At 52.7% G+C, this 23,379-nt stretch overlaps 1 protein-coding gene across 1 annotated transcript in view; it reads right to left on the bottom strand.

Annotated features, from left to right (window-relative positions):
• The window catches only part of DNAH2 (dynein axonemal heavy chain 2), a 115,548-nt gene that overhangs the window by 66,122 nt on the left and 26,047 nt on the right, over nt 1-23,379 (bottom strand). The window contains 13 exon segments of the mRNA XM_084763330.1: nt 1,790-1,982; nt 2,848-2,995; nt 4,335-4,523; nt 4,936-5,175; nt 5,707-5,863; nt 6,801-6,947; nt 17,898-18,112; nt 19,263-19,445; nt 19,589-19,718; nt 20,261-20,466; nt 21,467-21,554; nt 22,012-22,169; nt 22,956-23,147. Coding sequence (XP_084619456.1) covers nt 1,790-1,982; nt 2,848-2,995; nt 4,335-4,523; nt 4,936-5,175; nt 5,707-5,863; nt 6,801-6,947; nt 17,898-18,112; nt 19,263-19,445; nt 19,589-19,718; nt 20,261-20,466; nt 21,467-21,554; nt 22,012-22,169; nt 22,956-23,147 — 2,246 coding nt within the window.

Genomic DNA, 23,379 nt, shown 5'->3' with positions numbered 1-23,379 from the left:
CACCCAAGCCCGCAGTTCTAGATGGTTCTATTGTCAGGTATGGCCCAGGCCAACCGGGGCCTGGCAGACTGCAGTCACCATGCCTGGTGTCCAATAGTTTGACTAGCCTGAGCCTTTAAGACAGGCACTGCATGGCCGTCCCTGTGTCTGTCTCTTTTCCTGTGTCCATGCCCTGGTCTGTTGACTTTGTAGAGAGCCCTCTTGTGGGCTCCCATCTGCACCCCAGCTTGTGCTGCTTCCCCATCGCTGCCTAATGAAACTCTCCCTGCCCCCCTAGAATGCGCAGCCCCTGCCGCGGCTTCTGGCCAGAAATTCTCTTTCTGTTTTACAGTGGACCTCAGACTCCCCCAAAGGGCTGTGTGCTGAGCCCCAGTCTGCAGCTGGGTGCTACTCGGAGAGGGTGCAAAGGAGGGAACTGAGGAGGACATCTTCCCACACTGGGCTTATGCCTTGGAGGGACCCTGCCCCCCAGTTCTGTTGTTGTGCCCCCATTCCCCTGCTCCCGCTGTCTGTCTCTCCTTTACTCATAAGGTTCACCAGCTATAGTGTAAATCTACAAGCGCAAAGCAATGGAGCCAAGTGCTCACATGCTAAGATTTCCCCTGTCTGTCAATCTGAACAATGCTTCTTTCTGGATTTTTTTTTTAATAGTAATGAATGCCAGCTGGCATATCTAATAAGCTGTCCCCACTGCTTGCATGCCTAATCACAGCACACATGTATGGAGCTGTACAGTCACAACACACATGCATGGAGCCCTACAGTCACAGCACACATGCATGGAGCCCTACAGTCACAGCACACATGCATGGAGCCCTACCGTCACAGCACGCATGCATGGAGCCCTACAGTCACAGCACACATGCATGGAGCCCTACTGTCACAGCACACATGCATGGAGCCTTACTGTCACAGCACACATGCATGGAGCCCTACAGTCACAGCACAGCACACATGCATGGAGCTATACAGTCACAGCACACATGCATGGAGCTGTACAGTCACAGCACACATGCATGGAGCCCTACAGTCACACAAGTGCCCCACATGCTTTTGAGCACTTGGTGTCCACCTACCGGCTTGCAGCATCCTACAGTAGGTTGCATAACAACCATCTCACAGGAGACTGAAGCCGGCCCCACTGAGGTGGCAGAGCGTCAGTGCTAGGGCAGGGTGCAGGCCTCCCTAGCACACAGGGCTCCACTCCAGCCATGCACTGTCTTCCTCACTAACTGTTGCCCCTGAAGAGAAAGGCCTGAGGACTGAATGGACAGCCATGGCCAGGTGACCATGAAAAGATGGCAGCCAGGGTCAGAACTTAAGGCCCTTCTTCCATTTAGAGTGAAAATTTGCTCTCTCCCTCTGTCTCTCTCTCCCCCCTCTCTCCCCTTCTGTCTACCCTCCTTCTCTCTCCCTCCCTCTCACCTTCTTTCTCTCCCTCTCTCTCCCCCTCTCTCCCTCCCATTCTGTCTCCCTCCTACTTCTTCCTTCAATTTTTTTTAAAGACATAGTCTTGCCAGGCGTGGTGGCACAGGCCTTTAATCCCAGCACTCGGGAGGCAGAGGCAGGCAGATCGTTGTGAGTTCGAGGCCAGCCTGGTCTACAAAGTGAGTCCAGGACAGTAAAGGTTACACAGAGAAACCCTGTCTCGGGGGGAAAAAAAAACAAAACCAAAGCTGCAGCAGTCTGTTCCCACAGCCCGGGCTGGCCCCGCCCCTTCCCTGGGCCCCGGCCTCCCGCTCCGGGGAGCTCTGTGCCTCTCGGATACTCAGACCTTTTCTTCACTCACCGGGCAATGTCGGCATCAAAGGAAGAGACAGGGGGGTTGAGGCGCTGATAGCGACGGATAAAGGAGTCCTTGTTAATCTCCCAGATCTCCCGATACATGTCCCAGGTCTTGAGGTAATTCTGCAGCAGGCTTGCGTTGTTAGTCATACCACTGCTGATCTGGGCCTGGATCTTCTTGATGTCCTCGTCTCGCTCTTCAAAGGGACAAGAAAGATGCTTCTCGCTGATATCGGCCTCAGCCCGTGGGCCCTGGCCTGAGCTCCCGACTCAACAGGAGTACATTCCATCAGTAAATGTACGCAAACGAGAGCATTAGGAAGACAGAGGGAAGCAGCTGGAGAGATGGCTCCGTGGTTAAGAGCACCTGGAGTTTATTCCCAGCACTCACACGAAAACTCACAACTATCTGTAACGTCACTTCCAGGGAATACAGGGCCTTTTTTAGGGCCGTGGTGGTAGGCACCAGGCAACCTGTGGTCCACAGACACTCAGACATACATACACCTGCACCTGTACACATAAAATAATCATAAATGCAAAAAAAAAAAGAATCGTAAATGAATCTTGGAGAAAAAAAAGAGCCCGGCGGTGGCACACACCTTTAATCCCAGCACTCAGGAGGCAGAGGCAGGCAGATCTATGTGAGTTCGAGGCCAGCCTGGTCTACAATGTGAGTCTAGGACAGCCAAGGCTACACAGAGAAACTCAGTCTCAAAAAACCAAAAAAAAAAAGAAAGAAAGAAAGAAAAGAAAAAAGAAAAAGAGAGAGAGTGTGCCGAGGAGACAGCAAGAAAGGCTGACCCTGTCTCTTGCATAGGAGCAGAGGTCTCTCTTGGGGACCAAGGCCTCTCCTAGTCCAACATAAGCCTCAAACTTATGGTCGCTCATCTCCCAACCCAATTTCCGCAACCCGTGGGTGTCAGTAACTAATCTCAAGGCTCCTTCCTGCTGCTGCTCCTTCAGAAGCGACTGGCCCCGGGGAAGGAAACGCCCTCATCAGTCCCCTCAGATCTGCGTGCTCCATGTGCCCACTGTGCGCCCTCCCCACGGCCCACTCACCCACGAGGACATGGATGGGTTCTCGGTTCATCTTTCGTTTGGTGAGGATGTCGGGGAGGTGGCGGAAGACGGAGATGGTGGAGAAGAGGTGGCTGCTAATGTCATTGACCACACTCGCCAGAGTCTGCAGAGTCGGGGAGAACTCCACCTGTGAGAGAGCACAGAGCAGCTAAGCGAAGCTCGGGGACACACAGGCCTCAGAGCCTCCAAGGCTGGACACCACAGAACTGGGCCTGCAGGCACAGGAGAAAGTCAAGGCCGAGGATGATGGGTAAGAGCAGGGAGAAGAGACGCTGGAGCCGTGGCTCAGTGGTTAAGAGCACTGGCTGCTCTTCCAGAGGTCCCGAATTCAATTTCCAGTACCCACATGGTGGCTCCCAACCGTCTGTGGCTCCAGTTGTGAGGGATTTGTTCCCCCTCTCTTGCCTCTGCGCACATCAGGCACACATCTGGTACACAGACATGTAGGCAAAACGCCCACATGTACTTAAAAAAAACAAAGAATTGAGAGAAAATAACAAGTGGTTGTGGAGTGCCAGGCCTGAACTGATACATTGGCCACACAACTCCGGCGTCAGGATGGCAAGGGCCCCGAAGTCCAGGAAAGCCGCTGAGAACCCGTCTCCTAGCAACGATGAAGCTTCACCTATGATGCCTCTACAGTCCGGCTGCCTAGACAAGACCTGGACAAGGGAATCTCATGGGCTCTCACTCCAAACAAACCACAAACAGCGGCCAACTGAAGCGCTGAGGGGCGACAGGAGGTCCTCCGCAAGAATGCGCCCCTTAACCGCTTGTCCAGTACAAGTGCTCAGCCCTGAAGGCACAGCCATGCAGACAGCACTACACAGACTCGGCAGGCTGTGTTTATATATTTATGCATTTTATGTGTGTGTCTATAGACACACATAATAGTTAAAGTAAAGGAGTCATGAACTTGAGAGGGAGCACGGTGGGGACATGGAAGGCGTAGAGGGGAGGAAAGACAAGTAGAGAAATGATGTGTTTATACTTTAACTTTTTTTTTTTTTTTTTTTTTGAGACAGGGTTTCTTGTTTGTTTGTGTTTCGAGACAGAGTTTCCTCTATGTTATCTTGGCTGTCCTGACTCACTGTGTAGACCAGGCTGGCCTGGAACTCACAGCGATCCTCCTGCCTCTGCCTCCCGAGGGCTGGTTATACCACCACCGCCTAGCTTATATTTTAACTTTTATTTTATTTTATTTATTATTATGTATTCAGTACTCTGTTGCATGTACACCTGCAGGGCAGAAGAGGGCACCAGATCACATTATGAATGGCTGTGAGCCACCATGTGGTTGCTGGAAATTGAACTCAGGACCTCTGAAAGAGCAGGCGGTGCTCTTATCCACTGAGCCATCTCTCCAGCCCCATATTTTAACTTTAAAAAAAAAATTTTTTAATTTAAATAATTGGGAGAAACCGAGGACTAAGGTGAGATAGTGTTGACGTGCTGGAGGCGCTTACCTGGGCCACACCTCCCTGCACATCATTCTGTAAGATGACAAGGACTTGGAAAAGTGGGTTTGGAGTGGTTTTCCCATCCCCGTTGATGGCCTTGGACAGTTCCAGCAGTGACCACTTCACGTTCATGCGCAGGGCATCCTCCATCATGCGATCCAGGCGAATGGTGTAGAGCAGCCACTGCTGCTGAATCTGGGGAGAGGAGAGAGGGGCTGCTCCGGAGGGACCCGCGCAGGCCGGGGCCACCAGCTGATGGCAGGAAGAAGAGAGCTACAGAAACGCAGGGTCCTGGGGGCTGGAGGCGGCTCAGTGGTTAGCACATGGCTGCCTGGGAAAGGATCCTGGCTCAGTGACCGACTCCCAGGTGGCAGCTCACAACTGTGGGGACCTGGTGCTCCTCTGGCCTCCGAGGGCGGCAGGTGCACATGTGGTGCACCTGTGTGCAGGCAAAACACTCGTCCACACAAAAGCTAAAGCAGGAGAGACTTGCAACACTGAGGGGGAACGGAATTTGGGACCAGGGTAAATATTTGAAAAGCATACATTGGGGCTGGGGGAGTGGTGGCGCGGTGGCAGGGCGTGTCCCTCGTCTCGGGACGCCTACCTCGGGGCCATCGTTCTTGAATCCTTCGTAGGAGTTGGTCAGGATGGTCACCACATCCTGGTGCAGGCTTGACAGTTTCTGCTGTACGGCCAGCCGGTGCTCTCTTTGGGCCTCCTCAAATTCCAGGCCCCTGTACACCCGTTTGCCAGTGATACGCACCAGCAGCATCTCCGACATCTCCTGGGCCTTCCAGCCGATGGTCAGAGTGGAGGCCTTGAAGTCATTGACGATCTTCTGCACCTGCGGTCAGGCCCGCCCGCGGGTCACAGGGGCCGCTCCTATGGCGCGGGCTCCTCCTATCTTCCCTCCCGGGGAGAGGTTTAGACTGGGCTGAGGCTCTCTGAACCTGACTCTACTCTCCCACTCAGCCTCCTCCCAGAGTTGCTGGCATTAAAGGGGGAAAGAAAAAAAAAATCCGCAGGGCTGTGGTGGCGCACACCTTTAATCCCAGCACTTGGGAGGCAGAGGCAGGTGGATCACTGTGAGTTCGAGGCCAGCCTGGTCTACAAAGTGAGTTCAGGACAGCCAAGGCTACACAGAGAAACCCTGTCTCCATAAATCCAAACCCCCCGCCCCCTCCCTTTCAGTGGGGAGCCACTCTCCTAGCACACGCAGATCTTGGGATCAATCCCCAGCTCCACATCTTAGGGAGGAGGGAGTTCTTCCCCAGTACCATTATTCTATCCCATAATACTTCTCAGGGTCTCCTCCAGCTCCGAAGGGCCAGGCATGGGCTGCCTCCGAGCGGAGCGTGCGCGGGCTGTGGCCCACCTTGCTGGCGTGCAGGCGGCACTCGGAGATGAAGAAGGCGCTGGCCCCCTTCAGGCCCCAGTGCAGCTTCTTGAGCCCCGGATGGATCTTCTTATCCAGGAACCGGATCCGCTCTTTGAACAGGGCCTGCTCATCTGGGGACAGCATGGCAATGATCCTGTGTGTGTGAGGGGAGAGCGGTCGCTGGTCGAGAGAACTCTGACAGCCTCTCCTCCTGCCAGGACACTCAGCATTCTAGCCCAGGGCTCCCCAGGGAAACCGTGATAACGTGAATGTCGTCATATGTAGCATGCTGGCCAGGGGCGGGGTGGGGTGGCGCAGTGGTTAGAACCACTTGCCGTTGAGCTTAATAACCTGAGTTCAACTCCTGGGACCCACGTGGGGGAAGGAGAGAACTGACCCCCACAGGCTGTCCCCTGACCTCCACATGCACAGCAGGGCTGGAGGGATGGCTCAGCACTTCAGAGCACTTGCTTTTGCTTATGACTCTGGTTCGGTTCCCAGCCCCTACATGGTATTTCATTCACAACCATCTGTAACTCTGACCTCGGGATATCTGATATGCACTGTCTGGCCTCCTTAGGCACTAGGCCTGCATGTGGTGCACGGAGAAAACACCCATCCACACTAAATAAATAAATAAATAAGCAAAGTGTGCCCACTACTGGTCACATGTACCACACTGAACGCAGCCTCCCTAGACAGTCAAACAAAACTGCCTCGCCCTGTTGGGCTGTCACTGAGGTGAGAAAGGCCAGTAAGTGTTTCTTTGCCAGATCTGTCTGTTACAACCTTCCCTTCTGCTGTGGTCTGGCCAGGCGGTGGGAGTGCGGCCTTGCATGAGGGACCTAACACAGCCCCTGTCTCATTCCACCACGGAAGACACTGCCAAGGTGGAGAACGTCACCCGACACGACACTGCAGCTCACTCTACTTTGATCTTGGATTTCCCAAGCTTCCAGACTGAGAGTGATGAATTTGGATATCTCTAAACCATCCACCCCCTTCAACGTGGCGGGCGGGAGTCTCGGGGAGCAGGCTGCATCCTAAGGCAGCCACAGTGAACGCGAGGCTGCGCCGAGCGGGGAGCCCACCTGTTGTAGTCCCGAGCGACGAGGAGCAGGTTCTCACGGAGAATGCGCAGGTCCTCGGTGCGTTCAGCCACGTTCATCACGTAGTGAGGCGTCTCGAACAGCAGCCGCTCCCAGTAGTCAATCTCCACGAATAGAATCAGGAGCGACCTGAGACACAAAGCGCGTGGCCTGAGAGAGAAAGCGGCGCGGCCAAGAGGACTGTGGCACCGGGCGCACAAAAGGAATGACACAGGCCTTCCAGGAGACAGGGGCGGACCGTGAGAACACTGGCGGAGGGGATTGCCGGTGTCTGCGGCAAACGCCAACAGGTACCGTGTGACAAGGGCTAAGTGCTGAAGTGGAGCAGCAGACGGCCTGGGGACGGAGGGTACGGAGCGGAAGGGAATCCAAGCGTCGACGGAAACTACTGGAAACTACCCAGCTCTCCAACAGCCCCAGGGACTGCGGCTACAGGGAAACCTCTAGAAGAGGCTCCAAAACCAAGACTCAAACAGGAAAACCTGTGGAATATTCAAGAAGCAACCTTCCTGTGTTCTCCTCCGGCTCTGTAAAGTGGGGGTGGGGGTGGGGCTCCCTGGCACCAGCAAAATTAAAGGCCTTTGATTGATGAAGACCAGACAGTGACAGGCAGAAGACGGCCTGACTGGGGAGCCCAGGCCATGCAGGAGAATAGCATTCTGAGCCTCAGACAGGTGTACACAACCACACAAGCTTGGCGTTAAAACTCTAGCCTTCCAGCTCACGCTCAGGCCGTAGGCCAGAGGCCCCGAGGGTTAAGGGATGTGTGAGGGCACGCAATACACCAAGGAAGAATCTCGTTTGGAAGATTTTTCCCCCCCTGTGGTCTCTGACCAGCCTGGGAGGGGACGCTCCTCAGTTGACAAGCAACAACACTTACTGCTGACAAACCTCACCCACCCTGCCCAGAGCTCCAAACCAGTGTCCAGCTCCTTTCCTGCGCTGTGAATACAAATGCAATGTGATGGAGTTTTTCTATTCTTTTCCTAACATGCAAGGGTTCTTGTTTGCTTGCTTTGGTATTTTGAGAGCCTCCCATGCTACCCAGGCTGGCCTTGAACCCCTGACGTTGCTGTCTCCATCTCCCAAGTGCTGAGATTACCAGCGCACCACCATGCGTGGCTGCCAGGGTGCTCCTGGTGCCCGGTCCCACCGCACCCTGTTCCTGTCTTACGGGGCTCTTTCGTTTCTCTGAGCAGGTTGGTGGCAGCTCTGCTGTTTCCCGTGTTTACTCGGAGCAGAGCTTTTGTCCTTTTGCTGCTTGTTAGTTTTGGGTTTTCATCCTTGGTGCTCATGAATGACAGCAGAGACACTCAGGATGCCAAACAAGGACAGAGCACAACTGACTGAGGCCTCTCACAGGACAGGAAAAGGAGGACACAGAGCTAAAAGGCAGAAAAGAGCTTCTACGGAGAGAGTAGGAAATGCCCATTAACAATTTTATGATGACTGCGTGCTAGAGGGAATGCTGTGTTGAATATAAAAATTGATTTCATGCCAGGCGTGGTGGCGCACGCTGTAATCCCAGCGCCCTGAGAGGCAGGCAGGCCTCTGTGAATTCGAGGCCAGCCTGGTTTACAAAGAGAGTTCCGAGACAGCCAGGGCTACGCAGAGAAACCATCTCAAAAAGGGAAACTGGTTTCATTTATTACTGACATCTGGAGCATGTAGCTCAGTCTCAAGCATCCTGAGCCTCCTATCTGCAGAGATCCCCTTTCCATTCCATCTGCCACGCCCAGTGGCCACACCCGTGCCACACCCAGGAATCCTCCTGGGATCTGAAGCAAGCATCCCGCCACGCCCAGCTTCCTCTCACTTCCTCAGCTGGCTTACTTCAGACTCACAGACCCCACCTGCTCTCAGGCCTCACATGAGCCTTCAGGCCACGGTCCTTTAAGTCCCTCCTAAGGTCACTTCCTCCACAGACCCAGCTGTGCTTTTTTTTTTGGTTTTTCGAGACAGGGTCTCTCTGTGTAGCCTTGACTGTCCTGGACTCACTTTGTAGACCAGGCTGGCCTCGAACTCACAGCGATCCGCCTGCCTCTGCCTCCCGAGTGCTGGGAATAAAGGCGTGCGCTGCCACCACGCCCGGCCCCAGCTGTGCTTTTATATCATGGTTTTTGTGTATTGTCTGTGCTGGGAATGGAAGCAACTTTCCAGGGTCTCCTTTATGCTAAGCACATGTGCTCTCTTAACTGCAACTGAGCTACAGCCTCCAATCCCAGCCCTTTCTCTCTCTCTCTCTCTGGTTTATTTGTTTGTTTGTTTTTTGAAATAGGGTTTCTCTGTGTTAGCCTTGCTGTCCTAGGCTTGCTTTGTAGACCAGGCTGGCCTGGAACTCACAGAGATCCGCCTGCCTCTGCCTGGAATTAAAGGTGTGCGCCACCACGCCCGGCCCTGCTCCTTATCTTAATGATTCTTTTGTCCTTTAGTCTAAATATCTCACAAAATCTCCAGCTCAGGCCAGCCTTTAAGCCCAGCGCTGCTTGGGAGGCTTATCTGCGCATTTGAGACCAGCCGGGCTGGGGGTGGGGCAGAGGGGGTGTAGGTGCGATCTGTCATCTGCGCTCCAGGGTAAGTCATGTGAAGCCTGCTGAGCACAGCAATAAAGACCACAGGGTAAGTCCAGCCTCACCTTGAACCCTCTCCTGCCACCCACCTGGGCTCTCCAGGCTACACCCGCCTCTTTCCCAGCTACTCTCTCCAGGCAGATTTCAAGTTGTATTACAGAGCGATAGTAACAAAAACTACTGAGGTATCATGAAAACAGAGTGAAAGTGAGGGCCTGGACCCCACACCTACAGGCAGCTGGTTTGCCTCTTGGTTGGTTGGTTGAGACAGGGCTTCCCTGTTTAGTCCTGGGACTCACTATGTAGACCAGGCTGACCTTGAACTCATAGAGGTCTGCCTGCCTCTGCCTCCCACTTGCTGGGATTAAACGGGTGTTGCCTCCATGTCTCGATGACAGCTGATTATTGATAAGCAAAAAAAAAAAAAAAGACACTGCAGGAAAGATAGCATCCCCAGCAAATGGAGCTAGACGGTGGGGCTTGGTGGTGCACGCCTTTCAATCCCAGCACAGAGGCAGAGGCAGGGGAGGAGTGAGGCCAGGACACCCAGGCCTGTTACTCAGAGAAACCCTGTCTGGAAACAAACAAACAAACAAACAAATGGTGCTAGTCAAGTTGGGTAGCTGCATGTAAAAGAATGAAAACAGACCCATTATCTATCGTCCTGCACAAAACCCAACTTCAAATGGGTCACAGACCTCAATGTAAAACCAGATACCCTGAATCTGACAGAATACAATGTGGGGAACAGGCTTGAAGTCAAGAAAGGCTTTCTCTCTCCCCCCACCGCCACAGGGTTTCTCTGTGCAACATCTCTGGCTGTCCTGGAACTCAATTTGTAGACCAGGCCGGCCTTGAACTCACATAGATCTGCCTGCCTCTGCCTCCTGAGTGCTGGGATTACAGGCGTGCGCCCCCACACTAGGTGGGGTGGGAGGGGGAGTCTTTAACAACTACATTTTCTTCAAGGTACCGTGTGTAAATCCCACTCTTCCCCCAGCAGAAGAGCCTGTGGTGAGGACGGCCCCTGCTTCCTGCTCTAGACTGTGTGACCTGTCTCGTGACACCTGTCTGGTGACAAGGCTTCCTTCACGTTTTTTTGACCTCGGAGTCCCTCCTCTTTCTGCACTAATGTCCCCTGGGGCTCTGTCCTGTAGCCCTGTCCCCTGGGGCTCTGTCCTGTAGCCCTGTCCTCCCTCAGGAGCCACTCTCCAGCCACAGCCACCACGCCCGACACAGACTAGCTCCTTTCCACCATTAGGAACATGACCTAAATTCTATAATCTAAAAAAAAAAAGTAATAAAACTATGTTCCCTTAACTCTTAATTGTACAGGCCCTGCCTTCTGCCCTTTCTTCCCTGCCATCCTCGTGCCAAGGGCGGGGCCCCATTCCCAGTCCTGCCGCCAAACTCCACCCCTACCCCTCAGTGGACTCACTGAGAATTCCCATAGCTCCATCCACACAGCACAGAGACTTCACAGCTTCTTGGCCTTATATTCCCTGACCTCCATGTGGGCTCTTAGAAAATGTGAAGCTGCTCTGCCTGCATGTATATCTAGGGACCATGTCTGGGAGGCCAGAAGAGGGCACCGGGTCCCCCAGACATATAGCTGCAGACAGTTGTGACACGCCATATGAGTGCAGAGACCTGAACCCAGCTTCTCTGGAAGAGCAGATGGCTTTCTTGACCACCCAGCCACTGCTCCAGGCCAGCTCTGTAGGTTTTACTATCATAGCAAACACTCCACGTTCCTTGGGCCACTCTTTCCCCACAGTTCGCCCCTTTGAGCTTCTCTTCAGTAGAAATTGTCCTATCTAGTACCTTGGGGGTCACTTCACTCAAGTACATTAAAGACTCAGCTGCCTCTGTGGCCCCTTTAAGTGGGGACTCCTGGTTCTGCATTTCCAGTCATTTTCCCAGACTGAGCAACACACTCTCCTCTCCCATAGCTTCGCCTGCCTCTACAGCTGACCAACTCCCCGGTGAGCCCAGCTGAGCTCTAGACTGTCCAGCTGTCTACACACCTCTTTCCTTGCTTTGTCCCACAGGCTTCTCCCCCCCCCATCTCTCTCTCTCTCTCTCTCTCTCTCTCTCTCTCTCTCTCTCTCTCTCTCTCTCTCTCTTTATTTTGGTTTTTCTGAGATGGTTTATCTGTGTAGCCTTGGCTGTCCTAGACTGGCTTTGTAGACCAGGCTGGCCTCGAACTCACAGCGATCCACCTGCCTCTGCCTCCCAAGTGCTGGGATTAAAGGCGTGCACCACTACCTCCTGGTCCACAGGCATCTCAAACTCAAATGTGTCCACAGATAAAAGAAATCATTGTAAAAACTGATGCTGCCCCAGGAGAGAGCAACCTCCAAGGAAGAAGACTGTTCCAGGAGGACATCAGACAGGAACACAGCACACAGGGAGACATCAGACAGGGACACAGCACACAGGAGAACATCAGACAGGAACACAGCACACAGGAGGACATCAGACAGGAACACAGCACACAGGGAGACATCAGACAGGAACACAGCACACAGGGAGACATCAGACAGGGACACAGCACACAGGGAGACATCAGACAGGAACACAGCACACAGGAGGACATCAGACAGGAACACAGCACACAGGAGGACATCAGACAGGAACACAGCGCACAGGGCAAGCACTAAAGAAAGCACGACTCACATTACACACAGACCAAAGACCACATGCGTGCCCTCCCACCGCCTCCCTTTCCAATGCCCTGCATACTGCTAACTTTTTGTTTTTTGTTTTTGTTTTAATTTTGGTTGGGTTGGGTTTTTTGAGACAGGGTTTTATCTGTGTAGCCTTGGCTGTCCCGGACTCTCTTATTAGTCCAGGCTGGCTCCGAACTCACAGCGACCTGCCTGTCTCTGCCTCCTGAGTGCTGGGATTAAAGGCCTGCGCCACCACACCAGGCTGCTTCTTTTGTTTTTGTAAAGCAAAGCTCAGGAATTCAGTTCTATCCAAGCACTGTGTATCTCCAATGCCACTATAAATGGCAACAGAAACCTGGCCCAAGCTAGAGGCTGTACTTTATCTAGAGGGCTGGAGCCGCAGTCATCACTGTACAGGAATGGACCTCACATGGCTACATTTTCTGACTATTACAAAACAGGCCAACATAGCCGGGCGTGGTGGCGCACGCCTTTAATCCCAGCACTCGGGAGGCAGAGGCAGGTGGATCGCTGTGAGTTCGAGGCCAGCCTGGTCTACAAAGCGAGTCCAGGACAGCCAAGGCTACACAGAGAAACCCTGTCTCAAAAAACCAAAAAAAACAAAAAAAAAAAAAAAAAAAAAAAGGACAACAATGTCAATTCCTTTTCTTTTTCCTTTTGATTTTGATTTTGATTTTTTGAGACAGGGTTGCTCTGTATAACAGCTCTGACTGTCCTGGACTCACTTTGTAGACCAGGCTGGACTGGAACTCACAGAGATTCTCCTGCTTCTGCCTCCTGAGTGCTGGGATTAAAGACGTGCGCCACCACACCTGGCTGAACACGCAAGTTTTACGCATGTCTCTGTGTGTATAATATATTTTATAATAAAAACATATTCTTAGGGTGGAAAAAAATGGCTGAGTGGTAAAGAGAAGTAACTGTTCTTGAGAGAGCCCAGGTCTGATGCCGAGCACCCACACGGCAGCTAAGGAGCCTCTGTAACCCCGGTTCTGGGAGATTCTATATTTTCTTCTGACTTCAAGCACACACATAAAAAACACGTATACACATACTAAGATGAGGGGGGTGGTGTACGCCTATAATCCCCGTACTCCGGAGGCAGAGGCAGGTGGATCTCTGAGTTCTAAGCCAGCCTAGTCTAGTCAGAGTTCCAGGACAGGCAGGGCTACACAGAAAACCCTGTCTCAAAACCCCCCAAAAAAATTTTTTAAAGTATCAGATAGACATTGTTATGTAGGAAAAGAGCAGTGGCAAAGCAAAATAAGATCATCAGAAATTATTTGTATATACTAAAAAATGGCTTGTAAGAAAAAAGCAAGATATATATGAAAAGGAGAGTGCTATTTTTAGACAAAAATACTCAAAATCATAAAGATTTTCAATATTTTAAACTTAACCTATAAATTTAACCTAACCCATAGTCTAATAAAAATAGGAATGTGACTATTTTGGGAACTAAACAAATTATTTGGAAATTTTTATGAGAAATACATATCAAAAAATAGCTAGGAAAATCGGAAAGAAAAAAAAAAGAGTAATGAGGACAATCATTACAGCAGCTTGGTCCGTGCACATGAACAAGCCAGCAGAGTGAATCCCAAAATAGAATCTGCTGAGAGACTCTTTTTCTATGATAAAGATAGCAGCTCCGAGTGGCTGGATGGGGTTCCTGGGATCCTGCCTAGATTGTACACAGCCCTAGGTTTGATCTCTAGCACTGTACAAAAATAAATAAACTAACAAGATTAGGTCAACTTGTTTTCAATCTATTTAAGAATATACAAGCCGGGAGCTGGAGAGATGGCTCAGCGCTTAAGAGCACTGACTGCTCTTCCAGAGGTCCTGAGTTCAATTCCCAGCAACCACATGGTGGCTCACAACCATCTATAATGAGATCTGGCGCCCTCTCCTGGCCTGCAGGTGTACATGCAGGCAGAACACTGTATACATAATAAATAAATAGATCTTGGGTTTTTTGGTTTTGGTTTTTCGAGACAGGGTTTCTCTGTGTAGCCATGGCTATCCTAGACTCGCTTTGAATAAATAAATCTTACACACACACACACACACACACACACACACACACACACACACACACACACGGCCAGCAGCATGGTGGTTGGGAGGCAGAGGCAAGTAGACTTCTGTGAGTTCAAGGCCAGCCTGGTCTACAAAGTAAGTGCAGGACAGCCAAGGCTACACAGAGAAACCCTGTCTCAAAAAAAAAAAAAAAAGGAGAAATGATTATTTTTAAAAACAAACTATTTTATAATGTAGCCCCAAACATACAACAGACGTAGCAAAGTGAGACCAGCTGAGGGCAGTGCTGATGGCCCAGGGTGAGCAGACATGGTTAGAATGGGGACGAGCAGAGGGACACACCAGCGGCAGGCACGGTGTCCCTTCCTGGTCTGGGGATGGTCCGCCCTCCTGCCACAGGGTGACAACCAGGGCACAGAGGACATCTGGAACACGTTTGCGCTAAGTGCAATCTGTGAGGCTGCTCTGCCATAAAATGTGCTAAAAGCCCATTTGGGTTTCAGAGTCCAAATATTTGTGATCCGAGGTGGGAAAGGCCCTTTGCTGGGCAACATAAATGCTATTTAGGGCCTGGCTCCGGGACTAACGGGCAGGTAATGCTGAGGACTGTCCAGGGAATGCTGATTTCAGAGCTGCAGCCAGACCTTAGCATGAAGAGTGAGCCTGATGAAGCTATCTACACCTCTGGGGGTGCTGCTAAGTGTGGGAGCTGAAACAGCCTCCAATTTCTTTATGGGTTTAATCAGCTCAGGGGATTTCTCTTCTTTCTTATCTATTATTTACTGAGTTGAGGCAATTTTATCCCAAAATCACAAGACGTAAGGTACCTTACATTCCTCTAGAATACAACGGAAACGGACTTCTTCTGTTTGGAAGAAACACTTAGCAGTTGTCTGAGTTTCAGATAAATCTCGGCCATAAATAACGTAGCAAGGCCTTTTTGTGAGGCACAAATATAAAGAGAATGTGAAGGGCAGTTCAGGTGGGGTCAGGGAGACACTCCCCTGCTGTCACGGCTGCTGGTGCCGCCCTTGCCACTGAGCCTGACCACTGAGCTCGAATCCTGGGAGCCACAGCGTAGACCCAACTCCCACAAGTCTCCTCTGACCGCCACACATGCTCCACATACAAACAGATGTAAAAAGCGCAGTGGGGGCGGGGGAGGGGGCTGCTGGCCCCAGCAGGTGGCCCCAGCAGGTGGCCCCAGCAGGTGGCCCCAGCAGGTGGTCCCAGCAGGTGGTCCCAGCCGGCACCACACATCTCATTCCCCGTCCTAGACAGCACAGCTCACAGCGAGGGACTCACTCACTCCCTGACCTCAACAACTTAAGGAAGGAACATTTAATGGTTGGAATATAGTCCCTTATTTTTTTTTAAAGTTTTGGTGGCATTATGAGTGTAATTTTTCAGATATATTGTGTGTGTGTGTGTGTGTGTGTGTGTGTGTGTGTGTGTGTGTGTGTGTGTAAGTCAGCTCTCTCCTCCCCCCTACTTGAGTTGCAGAGATGGCGCTACGGTCATCACGCTGGCAGCACCTTTAGTGTCGGTGCCATCTCACTGGCTCTACCATCCTGTAGTTTATGAACAAAGGACAAATAGTGACCAAGCGTGCTCACATCATATTAGCCCAAGACTGTCTGTTAGGGAGACCCTCTAGCATAGCTACATATCTGGCTTAACAGAGATTACATTTTAAGACTCAGCCCTAAGCCAGGCAGTGGTGGCGTATGAATTTAATCCCAGCATGTGGGAAGCAGAGGCAGTCTGGATCTCTGTGAGTTCAAGGCCAGCCTGGTCTACAAAGTGAGTAGACCACCCAAGGTTACCAAGACACCCAAGGTTACACAGAGAAACATTGTTTCGGGGGGGGGGGGGAAAAATCAGCCCTATTATGTCCCTACAAATGTTATAACCAATTAAACTATTTGTTTATATAAACATGTAACTAGTAGGGGCCAGGCAGTGGTGGCCCACGCCTTTAATCCCAGCCCTCAGGAGGCAGAGGCAGGCGGATCCCTGTGAGCTCAAGACCAGCCTGGTCTACAAAGTGAGTCCAGGACAGCCAAGGCTACACCTGGCCTGGAACATGGTGACCCGGCCTCCTAAGTGCTGGGATTGGAGGCATGCACCACCTTGCCCGAAACCAGGGCCTCTGCTGAGCACCTCTCCAGCCATAAGAGGCAACTTTACGGCTCTTTTTGACCCTACCTTGTACCACAGCTACAGAACCAAGAGCCTCGCCAGAGCTCATGGGCACCTGTCCCTGAGCAAACATCCCAAACCTCAGTCTTCTTCCTCACTGCTCCTCCTCTGTGTGGCGCCTACTGTTCCCACGCCCTCCCCCCTCCCCCATGCCTGCACCTCCCTCCCTTTGCTGCCCTTGGCTGTCTTTTCTGTGTGTCACCTCTGCCTGCTCAGGTACCTTCACTTGTCCTGCACAGACACAGCCCTGTTTGTCCTGGACCTCCATGTTCCCTCTGCGCCTTTGTCCAGCAAACACAGACGTTATGAGCTAAAGCCAACACGAGAACCAGAGCCTTAGAGCTCAGGAACGGCTCTCACCACAGCGCAGGAGAGCCCAGCCCACCACGTACGACTGTCTCCTGCTGTCACCACAAGACTCACAGTCCCTGAAGACAGATGCCTCACAGACACCCCCGCCCCCGCCCCCCCCCGCCCCCCCCCACCCCTCTCACCCCTGCCCCTGGCTCTCATCTTTTCTGCTCTTGGGTTAACTGTGACCCACAAAATGACAGTGTGGCCCCTGAAGACAGGGCCATCCTCTGTGCCTGCCTTAGTTCCTAGTCCCAGTATGAAACTCTCTTGCCTCGGTTTCCTGTACTAGGAGTCTAAGAGTGAGCCACCACACCTGGAACTCACTGTATATTCGTACTAATTAATGAACCTTTTTTTTTTGGTTTTGGCCTAGACTCACTTGCTGGCCTCGAATTCACAGTGATCCGCCTGTCTTTGCCTCCCGAGTGCTGGAACTAAAGGTGTGCGCCACCACGCCTGGCATCTAGCTACTTTTTAAAGTGACACTAAAAAGATGTCTCTGTTTTAAAGCTGCAGGGGAGAGGGCCGCCTTAGGAAAGCCCAGACTAGAGAGCAGGGTGAGCCGGTTTAGCTGGACCGTCACAGCCATCTAGTGGCAGAATAGTGACATCACTAGTTGAGTACATGGGTGATTTGTTAAAACCACGGTTGGTTGTTGTCTGTTTTCTTGTTTACTTTAAATAAGCTGTGAGCTGGGCGTGGTGGTGCACAATTTTAATCCCAGCACTCAGGAGGCAGAGGCAGGTGGATCTCCGTGAGTTCGAGGCCAGCCTACTCTACAAAGCAAGTCCAAGACAGCCAAGGCTAACACAGAGAGACCCTGTCTTGAAAAAACAAAATAAATAAATAAATAAGCTGTGAACTGACTTTTTTTTCTTAGTACTGAGAATTGAACCTAATACCTCAGTCCCAATCTAAGTAAAGCTACAATTAAGGAGTGATAGCTACCTGGTGTGGTGGCGCACGCCTTTAGTCCCAGCACTGGGGAGGCAGAGGCAGGCGGATCTCTGAGTTCAAGGCCAGCCTGGTCTACAGAGTGAATTCCAGGACAGTCAGGGCTACACTGTCTTGAAAATAACAAAAACAACAACAAAAATCTAGCCAGCAGGAAAGATAGGGTTGGGGAGGGGACCCAGGATGGGAGTTAAGTTCTTGGGAGAATGAGAGGAAACCGGCATGGGGGGGGGGGTGGGGGGTGGGGGGGGGGTGTCCTGTACTTGTCAAAGTTGACATCCAGCATGCCCGCTTTCTCCTGGCTAATCCGTAGCAGTGGCGTATCCAGCCACCGAATGCTGTCCTTGTCCAGCGTTGCTGTCCACTCTTGGAAGGTCTTTCGAACCAGTTCATCGATGGCTTGAACCATCTGCTGATAGGTGTGCACCGTCTCCTCCCCGGTCCCGATGTGGGGCAGGAAGTGGGCGCCAGAGAGGCACTGGGGGGAGGAGCAGACAGGAGCCTGTTATACAGATGGGTACACATGGCCGCCCTCAGCCCCCAGGAGGAGACTGAGCTGCTGAGCTGGAGGGAGGACAGGACCAGACGGGAAGAAGCAAGCACACTGAGGAGACTCAGTGTGAACACATGAGCGTAGAGTGAGCCGGGCGAGGTGGCGCACGCCTGTAATGCCAGCACTCGAGAGGCAGAGGCAGGTGGATCCCTGTGAGTTAGAGGCCAGCCTGGTCTACAAAGAGAGTCCAGGACAGCCAGGGCTACACAGAGAAATCCTGTTTTGGGGAGAAAAAAATAGAGTGCACTCCCAAAGAACAGCTGGCAGGAAAGGCAAACCACAGCTGGCCTTGCTGCTCAGGCCACCTCAGTCCAGGCGCCTCCTCCAGGACCCCTCACTCTCTCTCAGAATAAATCAGGGATAGCAAGTAAGGTGCTCTGACATCGCCACCTTACCTCCCCCAAGACTTTGGTTTTAAATTAGGAAGGTTCTCACTGTGTAGCTCAGGTTAGCCTGGACTCACAGCCTGCCGGCCTCAGCACCCCAAGTGCTAGGATTGCAAGCACACTCCACCACGCCTAGCACAAAAATTGTTGTTTTTAAACCACACAGACACACCTAGTGGTGGCGGCACATGCCTTTGATCCTAGCACCCGAGAGGCAGAGGCAGACCTCTGAGATCAAGGCCAGCCTGGTCTTCAGAGTAAATTCTAGGGCAGCCAGGTCTACACAGAGAAACCCTGTCTCAAAAGCAAACAAGAAAAACCCTTCCCCGCTCCTTGATCCTTTGCTCCTGGTCTTCCAGAGCGCGGGCTTTGACGGCCCAGGCCTGTGGGGCAGCAGGTATTGCCCTCCCTGCTCTGTCACTCTGTCTCCCCAGATGCTGCCGCGCATCCTTTCCCCATCCTGACACAAAAGTCCCCAGCCAGTCCTGCCACCTCTGCAAACCAAACCACGCTTGCCAAGGTAACTGAGTCTGGACCACCGTGCCCCCCTGTCCCCCCTGCCCCCTCCCCCCTCCCCTCCCCCTTCCCCCTGCCCCCCTCCCCCTGTCCCCCCTGCCCCCCTCCCCCAGGCTGTACGCAGCCAGCACACTTTGCTGTCTCACTGAAGACGGTTTAGAAGAGGCACTTACATTCATGACTCTGTCGATACGCCTCCGAAGGATCCGCACCCAGTGGGCCTGTCCGGAATACTGAGCCATGTACGGCTCCAGGTACGGCCATTTCTTGTTCAGCTCACGGTTCACCAGGGCTAGTTCACTGTTGAACAGCATGTAGAGATCAACAGCCTTCTTCTCATAGGTGCGCATGATGGCCTAAGGAGTGAGACGGCACGCTCCCTGGAGGCGGGTCCCTCAGCCCCTTATCGCAGAAGAACACACACACACACACACAGAGAGAGAGAGAGAGAGAGAGAGAGAGAGAGGCGCCCTGGGGTGGGAGGGTTCGGGGGTCGCACCTCCCGAGTAGCCAGCCTGTGGAAAGTGTCCAAAAGCAGCACTCCATGCTCAACATCCCGAACTAACTCGAAGGCTGAGGTGATCAAGTTCTGGGTCATCACCTCCAGATCCTTGACCCCAGCACGGAATCTGCAAGGTCAGAGAGGCAGAGAGATGAGAGTGCCTGACTGACCTGCCTCCCGACTACGTCCCATGTGACCAAGAGCTTTACGCCATGAAGTGGGTCCTTAGCCTTACCCCTGGATATGAACCCACGGGCACCCACCAGTGTAGTTTTTTGGGGGGAGGAGGGGCGGGTTTCAAGACAGGGTCTCTTTGTGTTAGCCTTGAATGTCCTGGACTTGCTTTGTAGACCAGGCTGGCCTCGATCCGCCTGCCTCTGCCTCCCGAGTGCTGGGATCAAAGGCGTGCGCCACCACGCCTGGCCACTGGTATAGATTTTCAGGACATCTGTCCAGTGTCCTGAAAGGTACACTCTGGATTCTAGAGCCTGACCAACCACCTCCGTCCCTGGTGCTCTCTCTTGCTCCCACCTCGTCAAACCCACCCTTAAGCTGTCCCTTGGCCTTCAACTTGCTATCTTCCTGCCTCTGCCACCCAACTCCTGGGGTTTCCAATGTGGCCTTTGAGCGCGGAGCCCGCCGCCTGGCGCGGAGCCCGCGAGCCCTCACTTGTTGTAGTCCTCATGCCAAGAGGTGTTCTTGACGTCCAGGATGCCCCCGCGAACGGCTCTCAGCGTCTGCAGATTCTTGTGAAAGATGTCCTCAATCTCTAGCAAGTTCCGTGTGATCTGTGGCCCCTGGGCACCGAAGAAGCAGGGAAGAGTCCCCTGCTTGCCATCTTCCCAACGGGCAAAGTGGTACTGACACTCGCACACCTACAAGGAGATCGGCGTGAGGGCTCCGCTCTGTCTTCTGAACCCAGGCAGCCGAGCTCTGTGATTCACCCTCACACATCTGTGAGCTAGAGAGGACCGTCAGGATGGAGAGCCCTCGAGTGGACTTCAGCTGCAGAATGAGGTGTGAGATGCTTGGGCAGTGACAACAGATTAAAACCAAGAAGAAAGAGATGGAGCGAGGAGGACACGCCCGCCCAAGAGCCGCGTGCCAAGCTCCAGGGTTAGACTCTTGGTTTTGTTTGTTTGTTTGTTTTTTGAAACAGGGTTTCTCTGTGTCTCCTTGGCTGTCCTGGACTAGCTTTGTTTTTTTGTTTTTTTGGGGGGGGGTTGTTTGTTTGTTTGGTTTGGTTTGGTTGGTTTTTTGAGACAGGGTCTCTCTGTGTAGCCGCCACACCCAGCTGTTTTTTGTTTTTAAAGATTATGTACATGTTTTGCCTGCATGTACAGCTGTATGCCAGAAGAGGGCACCAGATCTCCTTCTAGGTGGTTGTGAGCCATCATGTGGTTGCTGGGAATTGAACTCAGGACTTTTGGAAGAGCAACCAGTGCTCATAACCTCTGAGCCATCTCTCCAGGCCCTGGACTTGATTTGTAGACCAGGCTGGCCTTGAACTCACAGTGATCTGCCTGCCTCTGCCTCCTAAGTGCTGGGATTAAAGGCATCACCACTGAACCTGGCTCAGGGTTACTCTTTTTTTTTTTTTTTTTAAAGATTTATTTATTATGTATACAGTACTCTGCCTGCATGTTCCCCTACAGGCCAGAAGAGGGCATCAGATCACACTATAGATGGTTGTGAGCCACCATGTAGTTGCTGGGAATTGAACTCAGCATCTTAACCTCTGAGCCATCTCTCCAGCCCCCAGGGTTAGACTCTGCCCCACCTGCTGGGCTCCACACAGGACACTTGAGGGTCTGCTGTGGGCTTTTGATTTCCCCGCCACACCCCCCCCCCAGCCCCCGCAGGCAATCTCCCTACCTCAATCAGGTCTTTGCAGCGCTGTACAAAGGCATCTACCTGAGCAAATATGCTGGTCTGGTCTAGAACCCAGCCCCGACTGGAGAACCTGCAAGAAGGCGAAGGTGGGCTGAATCGGAATGCGCAGTTGCCTGTCTGCGTGCAAAGCTAGACCCTGTGAGCCTGGACTTGGAAAGGAGACCCTGAGAAGTAGTTTCCTTGGCCTTGAGAGAAGAGACCAAGGTAAGCAGAACCACAGAGGGGTCAGCCTCTAGTTCTAGAAGGTGGCCTTTCAGAGGGCGTGACCGCGGAGGACAGAGGGCCGCTGGAGGGGCCTGGAAGAGGCTGTAAGGAGGCCTCAGGGCCGGGAGCCAGAACATGTGCATTCAAACAGAAGCTTGGCTTGGGGGTAGATACTCTGAGGTCTAAAACAATGTAATCCACAGAAGGGGAGGTAATGAAGGCTCAGCACCTGACCTCTGCAGGAACGGCAAGGGTATGCAGGAGTATTGGGGGGGGGGCATCGTACTGTCAAGGGTAAACACGGGTGTGGGGGCCCCACGTACTGAGTATGCATCTGTACAGCACTGAGGTAGTGATCCTTCCAAGCGTGACAACAAGAAATGCAGCCTTGCAGGTCCTTCTTGCTGGAAGTGACATAGCCCTCAAAGATTCGGTCCAGAGAGATGGAGTGACAGCACAGGCGGATGATCTCGTTACTCATCTGCAGAGGGGGCCCGGCAGCCTCGGTCAGCCTCCTGCCCACCCCTCCCTTTTCCGAACCTCTGTAGCGGTGCTTGGGCGCCTGGCTCCTGAAGCCCATCTCACTCCATGTCACACTTGCCGTAACCTCTGCTCTCAGACCAGCTCTGCAGTCAGGCTGGCTTCAGCGACCCTCCGCCCCCCTTTGTCTCCCTGGACAAACTCTGACTCGACCATTCCTGGTGACACACTCCCCAGGAACTGACTTCCTTCCTGAATCAATCTTCACAAACCCCACCAAAAAATCCATCTTGAGAAAGGAGAAGAGGGCCTGGAGAGATGGCTCAGAGGTTAAGAGCACTGGCTGCTCTTCCAGAGGGCCTGAGTTCAATTCCCAGCAACCACATGGTGGCTCACTATAATGTGATCTGGTGCCCTCTTCTGGCCTGCAGGTGTATGTGCAGGTAGAGGACTGTATATGTAAAATGTAATAAATCTTTAGAGCTGGGCGTGGCGCACGCCCTTAATCCCAGCATTTGGGAGGCAGAGGCAGGCAGATCGATGTGAGTTTGAGGCCAGCCTGGTCCACAAAGTGAGTCCAGGACAGCCAAGCTACACAGAGAAACCCTGTCTTGAAAAACCAAAAAATAAATAAATCTTAAAAAAAGAAACAAACAAACAAAAAGAAAGGCTCAGCTCTAAAGACTGCGTCCATCCGAGCGAGAGAGCAGAGCGGTATTGGTGTCAGGGAGCCTGAGCCCTACCAGCATGGCCACCCACCTCACCCATGTGCTCTGCGCCTACACACCTTCCGGAACAGGGAGGTCAGTCTCTCCCGAGTGTTGTAGTGGGGGGAGTTGACCCAGATGATGCGGATGAGGCTGATCAGCCGCGGGAGCTTGTCAGAGATGTCCTTCGGCTTCAGGAACGCCAGCTCCTGGTACGGTTCCCGCAGGATTGACAGGAAAGTCAGGTTGGACTGAGCTTGGCGCGAGCCATCCTAGTGATAAAGCGATACCCGGAGCACTGTTATCCGCGTAGCGGTAAACACAGTCGGGGCCGTGGAGAGATGGCTAACGTGTGAGGTGCTTGCTGCTGTGCACCGTGAGGACCCGAGTTCAGATTCCCAGCACCTGTGTGAAAGCTGAGCCCCAGGGGCGGAGGGCTGGAGACTGCTCGGCAGTGAGAAGCACCCGCTGCTCTCACAGAGGACCTATAGGCTCCGTTCCCAG

Source organism: Acomys minous, assembly GCF_964271855.1.
Source record: "Acomys minous genome assembly, chromosome: 16".
NCBI lineage: Eukaryota > Metazoa > Chordata > Mammalia > Rodentia > Muridae > Acomys > Acomys minous.
Note: the sequence above shows the minus strand (reverse complement) of the source record. Positions and strands in the feature narration are given on the sequence as shown.